Source organism: Olea europaea, unplaced genomic scaffold, assembly GCF_002742605.1.
Source record: "Olea europaea var. sylvestris unplaced genomic scaffold, O_europaea_v1 scaffold2257, whole genome shotgun sequence".
NCBI classification, from domain to species: Eukaryota; Viridiplantae; Streptophyta; class Magnoliopsida; order Lamiales; family Oleaceae; genus Olea; species Olea europaea.
In genome coordinates, this window is record NW_019240621.1 from 15,706 (window position 1) to 33,624 (window position 17,919).

At 34.9% G+C, this 17,919-nt stretch overlaps 2 protein-coding genes across 2 annotated transcripts; both read left to right on the forward strand.

Annotated features, from left to right (window-relative positions):
• The first annotated feature begins 3,055 nt into the window (after positions 1-3,055).
• LOC111381108 (uncharacterized mitochondrial protein AtMg00810-like) lies at positions 3,056-5,327 on the forward strand. Its single transcript, XM_023004830.1, has 2 exons — positions 3,056-3,365; positions 5,080-5,327. Exons 1-2 carry the CDS (start codon positions 3,056-3,058, stop codon positions 5,325-5,327), a joined length of 558 nt encoding a protein of 185 aa, XP_022860598.1.
• A 3,917-nt stretch (positions 5,328-9,244) lies between these two features.
• LOC111381106 (ubiquinone biosynthesis monooxygenase COQ6, mitochondrial) lies at positions 9,245-17,822 on the forward strand. The gene is made up of 10 exons (XM_023004828.1): positions 9,245-9,361; positions 10,489-10,594; positions 11,601-11,700; positions 12,006-12,149; positions 13,091-13,149; positions 14,822-14,889; positions 14,976-15,027; positions 15,431-15,565; positions 15,713-16,312; positions 17,469-17,822. The coding sequence occupies exons 1-10, from the start codon at positions 9,354-9,356 to the stop codon at positions 17,682-17,684; spliced, it is 1,488 nt and encodes a 495-aa protein (XP_022860596.1). The 5' UTR covers positions 9,245-9,353; the 3' UTR covers positions 17,685-17,822.
• Positions 17,823-17,919: the final 97 nt, after the last annotated feature.

A 17,919-nucleotide genomic window follows, 5' to 3' on the forward strand; every position in this document is an offset into this window, starting at 1 on the left:
GGTTGATGAAGGCGACCTATTCATCACTGAATCCGTTTGTCGTCAGTGAGTTTGCTGTGTGGAATTTTTGCTGTAGATTTTGATTTTCTATGTTGTTTGTTGTTATAATACCATGTATGGATGCGCCTTGCTGAGCTTGATCGACTTGTGAGGTGTAATTAACATAGGTAACAACTGGATTGGTCGAATTTGGTAGAAAACCATGCGTGAGTGGCTGTTTTTGGACAGTAATTGGCTTGATTTTGCTGTCATTTGGTGTTGTTGTTTGTGTAGGGTTGGTGGGGATTGATGAGGAAATGGTGTTGGTGCGAAAATCTGATGGTGACAGTGGTCGAAGAAGAGAAATGGTCGGTTTGTGAGGTTGAAGACGACAACTCATGGTGGCTGGAGAAGAGAAAATGACAATTTCAATTTTCAGAAAAGAACACGTTTTTAATTTTCACGTTTTAAAAAATATTTTTTCAAAAAGACAAAAAGAACGTACTTTCAACAATTTCAAAATAGACGCTCAAAGCACTCAAAACTCAAACGCAAAGAGAACAGCCCCTTAATTTTCTCATTCATTCACCATGACCACACTCAAATACCCAGTGATTATGGTATCTATTGTTCAAACACCTTTGGCCTCAAGTGTGATTTCTGGCCTCTCCGACACAAATTATCACCAATTTATGAAACTTTTTCAGCCCGACGCCAATAACTTCTCTGGTATCTCTATCTTGACCTTTAAAACTAAACTGCCATGGATTATAGATACTGGGGCTTCGGTCCATATATCATCTATCACCAATTTATCCATTTCTACTAATGTTTTTCCTCACTCACTATCCTTAACTCTACCATCTCAAACTTATTCCTCCAGTTGCACTACAAATCAGCTCCAAGGCTAATTCTGCCTCAATCTTATGGCATCTCCACCTAGGTTACCCTTCCATTTTTTGCATTCCAAAAATGTTATGTCCTTCAAATATGATTGACAATTGTGATAGTTGTATTCGAGGCAAACATACTCATACTCCCTTTAAGTTAGTTAAGAATAAAAGTGATTCTATATTTCATCGTGTTTATTGTGATATTTGGGGTGGCTATTCTATACCATCTACATCTGGTACACATTATTTCCTCACTGTTGCTGACAATTTTTCTCGTTTTACTTGGGTATACCTAATGTACTTTAAATTTGACATATTTTCTTGTCTCACCACCTTTATTAAAATGGTCAACACATAATTTAATTACTCTGTCAAACATATTCGTTCTAATAATGGTCAAGAATTTCTTTCTCATCGCATGCAAACATTTTTTCTTGAACATGGCATCATTCATGAACGAACTTGTGTTGAAACACCACAACAAAATGGTATCGCTAAACGAAAATATTGCCATCTCTTCAATGTAGCTCGGTGTCTTCATTTTCATGCCCATTTACCTATTTTCTTTTGGGGCGAATGCATACTCACTGTCACTTATCTAATCAATCACATCCCATCTTCCTCTCTCCACCACAAAACTCTTTATGAGCTCCTTTTTCGAAAGGGTCCAACATATGATCATCTCACGTGTTTGGATGCCTTTGTTACACACACACTTTGAAAATCCATTGTGATAAATTCTCACCTTATGCCACACCTTACATCTTTATCAGCTATACTCAAATCCCGCACATTTATTGCGTTTATGATTTGAACACAAAAACTATTTTTCTCTCTCATGATGTAGGCTTCGTGGAATCTGTTTTCCTTTTGGTACTATTACATCACCCTCTAGAACATCACCATCTCCTTCCTCACCTGACGACCAATGCTTCCTCGATATGCACTCTTCTTTCCCATCAACTAACATTGAGCCAAGTTCTGACTCCATTCCCCAAACATCAACCCCTCCCGCCATAGCACCGCTCGATCCATCCCTGTCCCCCAATTTCGTACTTCCTACGAATCTCTCGAAAGATCCCTCGAACTCGATCCACCCACATCCACATTACAAAGACCTCATCGCACCATCACTCATCCCACATACCTTCAGGATTACATTTGCTCGGACTTACCAATAGAGACTACACATTTGACACTTTCTTCTCAGTTTTTCTTAGGTACGGTTCATTCTTTACCCAATTTTCTCACTTATTGTTTCTTTAGCCCCAAACATCTTGCCTTTCTATCGTCTATCTCGAAAAACATCTAGGATCCTCTACTTTATTCTCAAGCTATCCTTGAGCCCCATTGGCGACAAGCAATAGCCTCTAAAATTCAAGCCTTGGAGGCTAACAAAACATGGTCCCTTGAAGCCCTTCATCCTGGTAGGAAGGCTATTGGTTGCAAATGGGTCTACAAAACAAAGTTACATTCTGATGGTTCCATCGAACGCTTTATTTAGCTGCCAAGGGTTTCACTCAGGTAGAGGGTCTTGACTATCATAATACTTTTGCACCTATGGCTAAACTTGTCACTATCCGTTGCCTTCTTGCTATATCTGCAACTAAACATTAGATCATACACTAGTTGGATGTTCATAATGCCTTCCTCCAGGGCGATCTCAATGAGGAAGTATACATGAGACCCCCTCTCCCCCCACCAGGGTATTGTCGTCAGGAGGAGACGTGTATACACTGTCTTTACAAGTCTCTCTATGGTCTTAAAAAGGTATCTCAGCAATGGTACTCGAAATTATCTCACACTCTCACTCTTGCAGGTTTTGGTCAATCTTTAGCTGATCATAGTCGTACGATTTTCACAGCTATTCTTATATATGTCAATAACATTTTGGTGGCTGGGAATGATCTATTTGCCATCACTTCCATCAAATCTCATCTTGCTCAAACATTCAAGATTAAAGATATCGGTGCTCTCAAGTATTTTCTTGGAATTGAAGTTGCTCGTTCTCCTACTGGCATTTTCATCAATCGACAAAAATATACTTTGGATATTCTCTCAGACTCTGGTCAACTATGGTCTAGCCCTGCCTATTTCCTAAGGAGCAGCATTTAAAACTTACTAACTTGGATGGTGACCTTTTGCCCGATCCTAGTTTATATCAAAGATTAATTGGTCGATTGATGTACTTGATCATTTCTCGATCGGATCTCACATTCGTCGTTAATGTTTTCAGTCAGCTCATGCATGTTTCTCGTGCACATCATCATCTTGCAGCTCTTCGTGTCCTCCGTTACTTGAAGACCACTCCTGGCTATGGTCTCTTCTTTTCATCCTCTTGCAGCCTTCAGCTCTCTGCTTTTTGTGGCTCTGATTGGGCTAGTCGTCCACTTACACGCCAATCCACCACTGGCTATATCATCAAGTTAGGTGATAGTCCACTTTCTTGGCGCACAATAAGGCAACCTACTGTCTCTCGCTCTTCAACTGAGGGTTAGTATCGTGCCATGGCTCTACTACTTGTAAACTTGTTTGGATTCGTCTTATCTTACACGGTCTCACTGTACCCACTTTCAGCTTGCCCTTCTTTACTGTGACTACCAGGCTGCTATTCACATTGCTTGAAATCCCATTTTTCATGAACACGCCAAACATATTGAATTGGGTTGCCACTTGGTTCGTGAAAAAATTCAATCTGGTCTACCCACTACCTCCTATGTCCCGGCATCTCAACAACAAGCTGATATTTTTGCTAAGCCCTTAGGATATGATCTATTTGTTTTCTTTCAATCTAAGTTGGGCATTACGGATCTCCATGCTCCAACTTGAGGGGGAGTATTACATGATATACACAAAATCAAGATTTTCATGCATATGTTTACTCTACAGCTACAAATATGTACCATATTCATAGTGAAATATAATTTTTCAATTTATCTTCATCCTCGTATTATTTTACTTAGTTAAAACAATTCATAATAGATACTTTGTAATCATTATTATAGTAGAAAACGAGTAGAGAAATTAATTTTTGCCATAAAAGAGTGTAAATTTTTCATGTACATGTGCAAATCCCCAAAGTTCATCCACAAAGTTGAAATATGGTCCATAGATCCACCTGAGCGCACCAACAACCATAAGAGAGTAAATGTATAGTATAGTCAAAAAGACTTTTGACTACATACTGAAGGGGATAAGTTGCTTCATGATTTAGTTTGATGAAAGCTCCTATTAACTATCCTTGACATTGAGTTAAAACCTTGTACAAATTAAACTTTCCGTTTTTACAATATCGTGATCTTCGGTTCTTTTAGAATGAGCAAAATGGAGGTGGTAGGAACACATTAAACATAGGTGAGGTCTCGAATTATCAATTCATCTATAATAAGTTTAGCACTAATGTAAAACATAGCAAGCATATATAACAATATAACGTTAGCATTATATTCCTAACTAATTGGTTTTATATGCATCATCTATTGTGTTAGTCAACATGGCGGTACAATTGGAACTTTGATTTGAGAAGATCACACATGTATGTTTGAAACTCATTTAGCCCTTGTTTGATGGGCTTTTTTTTTCAAGACTCTTTTTTCTATGTGCTCATTTTCAACCATACATTCATATAATAAAATATTATGCATGTAAATTCAAAAATTTCCTTACATTTTAACCACTTCGAAATATATTTTTCCTAAATAATGACCATCAAACAGAGGCTTTAATTATAATTAAAGAGAAAAATCAAGTGTTTATTATTGTGTTAAGTTACATCTCATCGATATAATAATAAAGAACTAGTTTATTCTGCTCTGAACTTGAAATATGTTTCGAAAATTGAAGGAAAGTTTACACCTATTTTTACTTTGCAAATCATGTCCTTTGATAGAGAAATCCTAATACTTGACCATAATAGATACAACCCTTGTCAATGTTTGTCTACCATTCTATAACTCCTTAAAAAAACAAAAAAACTAATTTTTAACCATACATTCTCACAATAAAATATTTTGCACATAAATTGAATTTTTTTTCCTACTTTCTAATGAGACATTCTCCAAAACTCAATATTCCAAAATTCATCTTCCTAAAAAACAACTCTTTTTTTAATGTGCATCAAACAAGGGCGCAAATATATTGGCTAAACTCCAATAGAATCGACTCGAGCAAAGTATGTTTGATATCAAGTAAATGCGTTATTTCCTAGAAAATATATCAAAGTTTTGCATGATAAATGTTATGAATCGAATCAAATTTGAAATCACTTTATTAAAAGCGGAACAGTTCCGATACCTATTTGTTAAGAGATTAAGACAATTATATGAAATAAAGATCACAAGAACACAAGAGAATAATCTGCAGAAGATGGATATTTTATTATATATGGAGAAAGAGAACAAAGATTACGTGTTTACAATATTTCTAACTTATAATGAGGTTAAAAAACCCAACTGAATTGTTGATAAGAGCCAAATATATATAAAGAACAATTAAAGTCCTAGAAGTAAAGTTGTAGATGAAATGGAATGCCCAAAAATTTTCTTATCTTGATCTCTTCAAATCCAACACAAGTTACAACTCCCAATAGGGCTTCCAAATAGAGCTTCAGCTAGAATTTGTCAAATAAACATCGAATGAGATTTCAAAAGCATTTTAAATAGAATTCCTTTTAGTACACACTTTAATTAGAACTCTCAATTATTTTCAACAAAGAATTCAGATCACACCCAAATTCTAACAATCTACACCTTGACACTAATTCTGTTGCAATGAACAAACTTAAAAAAATTCTCTGCCTAAAGACAAATTCCAATGCAAGGAATAAACTTGAACTCTTTAATGAAACACTCAAACGAACTTTTTCATCAACAATTTCAACTGAATATACTCTCCACCTCTGCTACCCCAACTAGGGCAAAAATGATCTAATGAACACCAAATAGGGCTGACACAAGTCTTGTAATAGAATCACAACTGAATGTATCAAAAGAAGGATCTTGCCTAAAATCAAATCCCTTAACCGCATTCAAAACATCAACAAAATCAGTAGAATTGCACCTATATGAAATCTTATGGCAAAAAATGAGTCTATTTCTAGCAAGTGAATAAGATGTCACCGTCAATAATGGTGGCAAAACAGATTTATCCATTCTTCAAAATTTAGTTGAGATGTATTCTTAAAAAAATCCACTGGATTTCTTAAAATATGCTGATTATTTCGAAGATTCGGTACACTAAAGGAAAGACATATAGCAAAACATGGGCTCCTTTACGAATCTTTGGGACTCCACCTTCAACAGTGCATCTGTACCCTTTTGAATCAAGAGTACTCAAGATGATAAGATTTCTCTTCGGGTCTGGAAGGTGTCTCACTGCATCAAGTGCTCTAATCGTCCCATCAAACATCTTTATTCTAATCCGACCAAAACCAGCTATTCGACAAAGCATATAATTATCAGTCATCACAACATCTTTTGTAACTTCTTCAGATGGTTGAAAAAATCCCGATTAGGCGACATATGAAAAGTGTAAGATGTATCCAATATCTAAGCCTCCTCAAATTTGGAGTTGTAGTCAAACATAAGTAAAAACTCTCGATCACTATGAAAAGTTTCAACAATGGCTTCACCTAAAATATATAATTTCTTTTTCTTCTAAAATGTTGCTGCCAAATTTTCTCTATTACTCAACTTATAGCAATCCTTAATTAAGTGCCCTGAATTCTTGCAATGAATTTTGAAGTTAGACCTTAATTTGCCTCTTGAACAATCACCATCAAGAACAATGCCATCTTCGTGAACCTCAACAATATGCTTCATCTTCTCATTTGAAAATAGAGCATCATAAGCTGCTTCAATTGTGAGATCAAGAATATATAAGATCATGTCTTTAAACAACAAATATGAAGCGGGCAAAAAATCACAACGAAATCAATCCCATATAAGTGAGCACCACTCGCCTCCTAATTTGCCACAAAAAAATCTTGTATCGCGATCCAATAGCATAACATCAAACTTCATAGTTGTCATCATGAAAAATCAAGTTGAGCTATTAACTTGATCAAAATCTTGATCTTCCCAAAAATTTCAAAACCAAAAGCTCTAATATCATTTGTTATGAATTAGACTATATTTGAAATCACTTTATTGAAAGCGGACTGTTCTAGTACCAATTTGTTATGAAAAGATAAGAGATTAAGACAATTATATGAAGTAAAGATCACAAGAATACAAGAAAAAATAATTTACAGAAGATGTAGATTTTATTATAATACGGAAAAAGAAAACAAAAATTATGTGTTTACAATGTTTCTAACTTATAACGAGGTTAAACAACCCAATTAAATTATAGAGAAAAGCCAAATATATATAGGGAATAATCTAAACTCCAAAAAAAGAGTTGTAGATGAAATAGAATGTCCAAAAGTTTCTCTGTTTTGATCTCTTCAAGTCCAATATAAATTACAACTTCCAATAGGGCTTCCAAATAAAAATTCAACTAGAATTCGTCAAATAGACATCAAACAAAATTCCAAAAGCATTCCAAATAGAATTTCTCTTAATGTGCACCTTAATTAGAACTCTCAATTATTTTCAACAAAGAATTCGGATCACGCCAAATTCTAACAATAAACACATGTTCTGTATTCTTCCTACACGTGCCTTGGCCCTCCACAATCATCTTCCATAACTAGAGATATTCCAAAATTTAAATGATTATTGCATATGTAGTTACATGGCTAAGTATCTCAATTGCCACTTGACTTTCTCAAAAGTTTCCTAATTGCCACTGAACTTTAGAATCTTTTTGAGTTGCCACTGAATTTTTCCAATGTTTCTCAATTGTCATTAAACTTGAAAAGTTCATGAAATTGCCACTGATTTTATGATAATATCATCCCAGCTCACATCCACCATTCACCGATTCAAATGTTAACTGAATATACAACATAGCAAATTAAATGACAAAAGGGTTAATATTTTTTATAACTTCATCATGTTTGCAAAACTTTAAGTGACAAGTGGCCAGGTATGGGTTAGAAAACATTTAGTAAGTTTAGTGACAACTCAAAAGATTCTAATGATCAATGTCCTTTGGATAACATTTAGCAAGGAAAAGTTCAGTAATCGATGTCCTTTAGATGATTCCAACAGTAGTGATCATTCGGAGATGGAACTCTGGTATTATCTCCTTTCCTACCTACCAAGAAATATTATAAAGTTAAAAATATACGTTAAATGTACATTACGATCTGCGATATGAGTTAGCAAAGATCTCAAAATAATAATCAGTATCTACTTAATAACATTTTAAACATGTCCAAGTTCATCAACTGCTTCATTTTGACATTGTATTCTATCAAGCACCTACTCAACATAGTCATAGCAAAAGATATCGAGAAATTGATTTTGATTGCATCCCCGCATCGTAATATCCACTGACCATCTTTGAAGACTATTGTCCTTCTAGATTTCCCATAATTTAAGCAAGAATTTCCTTCCATGACACAATTATTCTGCTATGTTAGTTTTCCTGCTACAAAAATATCCAATAACAATGTGTTATGAAAAGAGAAAACAACATTTACAAAAAGGGGACAATCTAATTTTAAAGACAAATAGTAACAAAAGTGCAAAATCTTCTCCGGCCATCAAATGTATGCCAAAGAGTGATAANTGATTTCATTTTGTATCTCAGATCTTCAAGTTTTTCACGAATGTACAATCAAGTAGAGATGGCAACCGACGAGTATCGGGCGGGTCGACCATTCCTTCAGGTATTTTTATGACCTTACCCTGCTCCTATACCTTGCCAAAGTGGGGCAAGAAAGGTCACTTGCCCCCCTTTTTTTTTCCTTCAATTTATTTTATGATCTCTTAGAAATGACAATAAATCTTTCATTTTTGGTTAATAAAAAACTTAACTTAAAATTAATTTTAAACATGACGGATATGAGAGTGGAACTGTGTTTCTCGTATTCGCTTCAGGGCGCTTTACCTGGTCAAATAGGTAATCCCCGCCCCCATTCGGAGTGGAATCGTACAAATATCGAGTTGAACGATTTTTTTTGCCATCTATAAATCAAAATTTATTTGAAGTAAAATATTGTTAACCCCTAATTCGTATTCTGCCCAATTTTCAAAAGGACATTCTGCGCTGATAAAAAGATAGTTTAACCATTCTAAAGTAGCCCATAAAAAAAAATAAAGGGCTTTTACCTGTGGGACATATTCTAGTGATACAAAGGACAAGAGTGAGGTATACTCAATTTTGTTGACAATTACAGTGTGAAGTGTGAGAGTTCGATTTCTAAAATATGAATTGAAACTATTCGAGGACACGAGTGTACAGTTCCCTGGTTCAACCTTTAATAAATAAAGGCCTTTTTCTAGCTCCAACTTGAACAAGTTCCTCGCACCGGTCTAAAATTTCACCTTCTTTTCTCAGTCACTCTCTCTGAAAATCTAAAAGATCCCAACAATGAACAGGTAAGCGAATAAATGTATGCATATAGGTATAAATTATCCTGAAATTTTAATTATACTTTGAATTTTCTCAGATTTGGGTTCAGATATTTACTGATGTAGAATTTTGTAAATTATATGATACAGTAGTTGTGTTTTTATCATTTTCGTGTGATTCTATACTATACTTATATGGGTTATGATTATTTTCTTAGAAATGAGAATCCTTTTGAAGAGTAATTGGAATGAAGAAAAAGTATGTGTTTTTAGTAGGGTTTTTAAGGTCATTGGATTCCTAGACGGGTTCTGAAACGGCTGTTTTTGTTTTTTGTTGTTTGATATTTGTTGTTTGATCTAAGCTAATACTTCTAAACGAACGAGTTGCATAGATGGAAATTTTAAGTAGATAGATAAAAGAGGTTGCATTTTGTGGTTCATATTTTAAATTGTGGATGCAAATTGACCAATTTACCTTTTTCATTCTTATTCTCGTTAATCTTGTGGAAATGGGAAATGATTACATCACATTACCAATTCTTGAAAATGCACAGTCTTTGTGTCTCTTTATGGTAGTAAGCACGCTTTCTTGCTTGAGTACAGACGTCCGGAAAGGGAGTAAAACACTTTAGTGCTTAAAAAGTCTAAATTGGGTTCGAGGCATTTTGCCTGCGAGGCAAGGTTTAAGTCTCAAAACAAACCAATAATCATTAAAGAAAAATTGTACTCATAATATAGCATAAACCATCTAAAATATTCATATTATAACATTTCAACAGTTGTCTTATTTGTGACTAGAAAATAAAATGGATCAATGAAGTAGGTAACAATAAATTAACAAAATGGTACATATCAAAAATAAATAAATAAATTAATTAATTAACAAAATAGTAATCGCTTAACTAGGCCACTAATATACAAATCGAACTAAAAGTCTAAAACAAAAGAAACAAATCTCAAACTAAAAGTCCAAAGCAAAACAGAAGCACACATACAACAACAAAAAAATATAAATGAAAGAGGAGTGAAATTACTCTCTCAGTTATCTACTTCCAAAAAGCTGAAACACTCGCATCTTGGCATAAGTCTAAAATAAATACATTTTGAAAATATTGTTAAGGCTGCTTAATCTTTTTGTTATGTATCGAACACAGGATAACTACAAGAAGGGTGGCTTTCAATATCCATGTCTTGAAATTTGCGCAGAGGACTTTATGTAGTGGTGCTGGTGCAAAATTACCAGGTTCAGATGGTGATCAAGTTAGTACTGTGATAACTCTACTTTTTCAACTTCCTGTGCAATCTGATGATAATAGAGCTCTTACTGTCATTCCAGTATTGATTCTTGAATTAGCACTTATATCATATAAGTGGATTCATTCTTCAAGTCCTTTTAGTTTTGTCTGTGAGATGGAAAGATAATCTTGCAAGCAAGGGGAAAAGGATCGTTGTATCCCCTGTTCTCATGATGGTTGGGAAAGATGTTGTGCTGTGATACTTCATATTCTGGAACCAGAAGCCGTTACGTTATGAAAATTTATTTTACTCTGCAAGGTAGAATTTTAGACAATACTGTGATGAAAGGAAAAAGGCTTATAAATCAAAACAGTCTAGGAAGACTAGTCCACTTGGGACTGTTCTACAGGCTGTGGTCAGTTTCCTGAGAATAAAAATGATTAAGCATCTTAGCCCTTTAGAATCTCTATGGGTGAATCTTCGATTCTGATTTTTCTTGCAATAATCAGTTTTTTTCCTTCTCCAAATTTTTTCACCAGTCATTGGAAAATTAATGTTTTGTGTTTTGATATTATTGCTTCCCTTTATTTCCTGTGACCATTTGCGTTGAAAAATCTGGGCAGCTAGAAGGATCATTGCTTTACACTATGCCTTCTAAGTAATCAGAATGGTCATGTGGACTCAAAAACCTGGATTGTTGGTTGATCATTGCTTCTTTTTAGCAGCCAAACTATGCCCGAAATAATTCTACCTTCCACTGTGTAATCCCCTTTTTATTATCTGTTCTGGTTTGTATTGTACTGCTGGGCCTCATCCCACACTTATTCATTGATTATTTGAAATGCTGGATTGTTTAAATAAGTTAATGTTAGCTGTTTTCAACCTTTTGGGTATTCTTGCATCTTAAATGCTTGCTGGCATTGGCATTAGCAGCCTGGAATTTTATAGAGCTGATTGTTGCCTTAATTCCTTACCAAAGTGCTTTATGCATGAATATTCGTTATTAAAGTGTTACTTGTTGCCTTCGTAGAGTCTCACAGGCAAGCACGAGTTCCCTAATAATGTGCCCATATATGATGTTGCAATTGTTGGTGGGGGCATGGTTGGCATGGCTCTAGCTTGCTCTTTAGGTAAATGCAGCTTTCTGTATTTGCTTTATCAAAAAATTCTCTCTGAATCTAGTGGAACCATGAGATTTATTTTTTGCCTCGAGTACTCACATAATTATGTTTTCGTATGAAACTTTCCATATTTTCTCTTGATTAAGTTTTCGAATATGTTGAAGGGAGCTTCTTCATTCTTATTTTGACTCTTCACTGCTAAACTGGACTGTGGACTGCTGTTGTTTACATTAGAAACTGTTTATGTTTCTCAAACAAATAACTGTTATGCATATGCCAAGTTATATCGTTTAATAGTTTCTCCACGCTTGCAGCAAGCATGCCATTGACGAAACAATTAAGCATTGCCATAATTGATAGCAATCCTGCATTGCTGAGTGGAGATAGAATCAATAAAGAGGATCCACCAGATCCAAGAGTGAGTACAGTCACACCAGCAACAATAGCTCTTTTTAAAGGTAATTCTTCTGCTCATTGTTTTGTAATTTTAATGACTCAGATATCTTTGTGTTACATGTATTAAGATGATTATATCCTTAAGGCCGTCACTATTATTCTGAAGTAGTAGTTACCAAAGTATGCTGGAAATGATTTACCCAAAATGAGAAAAGAAATAGGTGCACTATATATAGAACCTATACGGAGGTCAGATATCAGACAAATTGACATTGCATTTCTTTGCAAATTACCCCTTAACAGCAACTTGTAGCATTATACTATAAACTTCTTGGTATTGGCCTTTAAATAAAAGCACTCGACTTAAATGGTGTTGACTGGAGGTGTATAACTGACAGGGCCACCCAGGTGATACAGATAGCACACATTCTCCTCTGCAGAGAGTATTGGTATTTGGCGCATTAAAATTTTCTGAACACATTCTATATCCTGAAAAGAATTTTGCAAAACAAATAATAAATATAGATTACTTGATTTATCTCCTATATGTCTACTTGGACTGTTGACACATTTCCTTAGGGACTACATAACTATTATCGTATGAAGGTTTCAATAATTAGGTTTTAAAAGATACTGAATAATGTAATCAAGATTGTAGTGTCAGCTCATAGGGTTGTATGGTTTCATTGATGTAATGATGACAATATTTAGAGTTTGAATTAAATGCCATCATCTCATCATTATGTGCTTGATTGCTCAAGCTTTTATCACTTGCCAGCATCCACAGCATTTAACTTAAATAAGTATGAGAGAACAATCATGCATTTCATTCTTATATTGCTGAATATGTGAATTCTTGCACTTAGTTAAGCTGTGGCACTTTCACTTCCCAATGTTCAACCTGCATAGACAGAGAACTTCATTACTTGCTTTAAGAAAATAGTGAATAAACATATTTACTCTGAACTATGCAATTATGAAGGTTGAAGGTTACTCCTTTCAGGTGTGGGTGCCTGGCAATATATTGAGGAGCATCGACATGCTTATTTTGACAAGATGCAGGTAATTATATTTTGTATCTTTATGACTATTCTATGAAGCCTCAGATGTGGTCTCTTCAGTTAGTTCAATTCTACGTTAAACTCTTGTATCTTTTTATGTATGGATACATACTCACACACCGAGAAACTAAAAGGTTTCAAAAACTCTTTATACATAGCAGTGGTTAGCATATGCTGATACTTGCAATTCCTGTTGCGAAGAATCCATTCTTTGACTTAATAATCATTTTTCTTCCCTATTAAATTCATTTGCTGTAGGAATTGGTATGAGGGAATATTTTTTTTATGTGCACATCTTTTCAGAAATAGTTCTCTGAAGCATATGCAAACTAGATCAAGAATAATCAAGTGTTCTTCAGCTCTTTATTTTTTATGTGTGGAAGTTTATATCAAACAACTTCTCGGTGAGTGAAGTTCACAATAAAGTGTTTTTTAATATTTATGCGGTTCATCAAGGACCATCTCAAGAGTTATACTGCAAAGGCTCTAGTTCTGATTTTAGACCAACTTCTTCCTCTCAAGTTTAGCATCAACACTATTTCCATTACTTATAACTGATGCATTTAGCACTCTTCTTTAGAATTTTCCTGTGCCATCATAACCACCCAAGTTTAACTTCAATTAGTGCTACCTTAACCCAATCATGACTACCTTTTTTTTTTTTTTTGGCTTTCTTTTCTTTTACTGTCGATCCTTCCATCTCATCCAGTTACAGACTTACAGTTATGTAGTTGATCAAATCAAATAGTTAAATATTGTACATTATTTAATTTGAGTCCTTGGCATATTAACGTAGACGTAGAAGAAGGGAAAGAATGGGGAAGAGAGGGAGAAAGAGACAAAGAGGGGGAAGCAGAAAGAGGAGAGGAATCAGAGAGAGAAGCAGAAATTAGGAGAAGTATGATTGTATATTCAAATCTAACTATTACGAAGCATAAGCCCTCTTTATATAGGATTTAAACCAATATAATTTAAGTAGGAAACAACTAAAAAAATAGAAAATCTATAACGTAATATCCTAGATACTTCTCCTAAATTAAGATTCTAAACTTGAAATTCTTCATATAATATATCTAATAGGATCTCCATCACATACAGATCACTCAAAGATCTTCAGTTATGGAAAAACTAGCTCATTTGACAATCTGTAAATTTTTATCACAACCATTTTTATATAAAAATAGTTAAGAGGAGTAGCAGTGCTAAACTTTATACCAAAAGGAAAATAAAATATAATATTGATCTGATAAATTAAAATAATATTTACATGTTTATTGGAATTAAAATCTTAAAAAGCAAATTGAGCATAGATCTGCTTCTTCCATTACTCTATGTTACTTAATATTCACCAACTGATAAAAATAAGAACAAATGGACATTCTTGCCGGATGACCAATTACAATTATCCCTCTCGTTTCTTGTATGTATCATCTGGCTTGGGGCTTTCAGTAATGAAATTAAATTTAATTCCTTACTTTGGTTTTTCTTTCCATTGCTATATCTCATTTCATCTTTTCTCCGAGGTGATTAACCCTCCTTGAATTTCTTTTCCGCAAAATTTATAATAACTGGAGTTCTAGTAAAATATCCTCTAGTGGCTTATGTTAATTAAACATGATTGTTGATAATTGTGAGAACAAATTACTGCTGAACTTACAAATATGTTCTTGTAGGTCTGGGATTATACTGGTCTTGGATATACAAGGTACAATGCAAGAGACATTAATAAAGAAGTACTTGGGTAAGCACAATTACAGCAATATAACAATTCATTTTTGGTAATCGTGCAGCCCTTTCAGATGATTATTGTTTGGGATTTTGATTTAGGTGCGTAGTGGAGAATAAAGTGCTTCATAGATCTCTATTATCATGCGTACAGGTACTTGAATCTTGGGGCATTTCCACATTTTTATTTCCAACATGAAGCTAAACATGATTGTTTTCAACAAGTTGGGTGACATGTAAAGCTACATGCATGGTTGCATACGATTTGATTTTCTGGAACCTATTAGAAGAAGTAGCATTTGATCGAAGATAATGATAGAAAGGGATCATGTAGCCAACCCCTAGTTAACCAGAAACATCACTTCTCATTTTTCCTCGTGTAGTTTATTTGCTTTTTCTAAATTGAATAAGATCAAACGCTAGCATATGGTAGTTTTATTGTGTGTGGAAGGTGGTTTCACGTCCTTTTCCCAAGACTTGTCAATCTTTGGCTCCATATGAACCTGGGAGTCATAATTTTACCATTAATGTAAAAATGATAATCATGCTTTTGACAGAATTCAGCTCTCCAGAAGACAATACATCCTGTCAGGTTAAGCTCCATGATCTTACGTCCAAGTTCATCATCACATCATGGAGATTTAGCCAAACTGGAACTCAGTGATGGAAGTAGCCTGTATGCAAAATTGGTGGTAATTTTCAACATGTAACTTCAAGCTTGAAACTACTCTGGATGTACAGAAGGGAATGTTAATCTATTCCTTTTGGTCAGGAGCTGTTGAACGTCAATTTACATGTAACCGTGTCGATGTTTGCTTTGTCTGTGGTTCTTACCTTAGGTTGGAGCTGATGGGTCCAAATCACGTGTTAGGGAGTTAGCAGGAATCGATGCAACTGGATGGAAGTACCCCCAGAGTGCAGTCATATGTACTGTTGAGCATATGGAACAAAATCAATGTGCTTGGCAACGATTTCTCCCGAATGGTCCAATTGCACTTCTGCCTATTGGCAACAAGTTCAGCAACATTGTTTGGACTATGAAGCCTCATGAGTCCTCAGATCGCAAATCAATGACTGAGGTTGATTTTGTGAAAGAAGTAAACCATGCTTTGGACAGCGGATATGGTCCTCATCCTCAATCACAATTATTTGGGGGCGGAGATGTCTTTTCTTGGCTCCCAGCAAATATGACAAAGTCAGCTTATGAGAACTTCGAAGTTCCGCCCAAAGTTGTCAAATTAGCCTCTGAAAGAATGGCATTTCCATTGTCTCTAATGCACGCTAATCACTATGCATCAAAGCGTGTTGTCCTTATTGGTGATGCTGCACATACTGTCCATCCCTTGGCTGGGCAAGGAGTTAATATGGGATTTGGAGATGCATTTTCTCTCTCAAAAGTCGTTGCTGAAAGTATTGCCGTAGGATCTGACATTGGGGAGGTATGCAATGTTTTTTGCTGACTCTGCATTGTTCATTATGCTTGTTACATGGCTCAGATATTCCATTTATTTGTGAATTTTATAGTTATAATCAACTTTTCCTGTTGGAATCTCATAAAGAATATCCTTTGCATGCTAATCTAGCCCCTCAATTTGTAAATGAATTGCATCGGCATGTTAGCTTGGCAGATATCTAGACCTTATTCGTTTCAGTGTTCGAGCTGCCTGACTTCAAGTAAATATTGTGCCCCAGCTTTTCATAATATGAGATTTTGTCGTTAACCATTTTGGAATCCTAGTTTGAACATTTTGATATAATCAGCCTAGTCCAGGAATGAGATGATGTCCCTCAAATACAGATATGCATTATTTCTGCGAGTAAGAAAAAAGAAATTTAGCCGACTTAATATGCTACAAAACTTGATCTGGGTGGGATCTTCCCTTTCTCGTTTTTTCATTCAGAACTTGAGCAGAAAATTATAAAAATCTGAACCATATTCCGTTAGTAACAAAATTTGCTTCACTTATACTAAATTGTCCTTTTAGATGATTATGGCAACCATTGATCTCCATAGCTAACATTTGTCTCCAAGTTTTATTCTTCTACTTATTTTTTTATTATTTATTTATTTTGTGCTGGAATGGCTTTGATGCTTTTTGGTCGATATAATTAAATTGTTTTTCTGTGCGCTGACCTTGTTGAAGACAATTATTATGGGACGAACTTTAGAAATACCCAATACAAATAGTTGCATACCATGTAGAGAATACAAGATTCCCTAAATGAAGGTCTGTTACTAGTAATCCATCTTATGCTGTATATTAGTAGCATATATTTTCGAAGTAGGAGACTTCTATTCACTAATTCAGAACATTGCTACAGAGGAACTTTAACATGAATTTGATAAATTAAGGTGACATCAAACATAAAAATGCTGAGCATGTTTTATACTGTCAATTCCTTGTTCATGCTCGTGTTCAATCAGTTAAATATGGGCTGCTAGTCAATTGACGTTTTCTTTTACTGTTTTAGAAGTTGGAATCTGTATGCACAGCATTTGTATAACTTTGTTATTACTCACCATGGTATTTGGAATGTATTCCTCCAAAACTCTTTAGATGATCGATAAGTGAGAAATTTGCTGTGTCTGCACAGGTGTCCTTGCTAAGAAGATACGAATCAGAAAGGAAACCTGCTAATTTGACATTGATGGCTATCCTGGATGGTTTCCAGAAGGCCTATTCTGTTGATTTTGGACCTTTAAATGTATTACGCGCTGCCGCCTTACATGGTGCCCAATATATTTCGCCGTTGAAACGAAATATCATCGAGTATGCGTCGGGTGAACAGAGGTTTCCTCTTTTCTCATGATGTTTTATACGAGTTATTTAGGCATTCTCATTAGGACTTTTGTCCTCTTTCCTTTCATTTCAAAGAATTTCACAGTAACACTACGCTGTACACTTTAATGTGAAAAATAATGCGTGCATCGGTTTTTGGTTGCTTTCACTGAATCGGGAAGCTTGGGATTGGAGCGTCGGGTTCCAGACTTCGCCATCAAGAATGTATTTGAACAAACTCAAATCAACCTGTTAATAACATATAA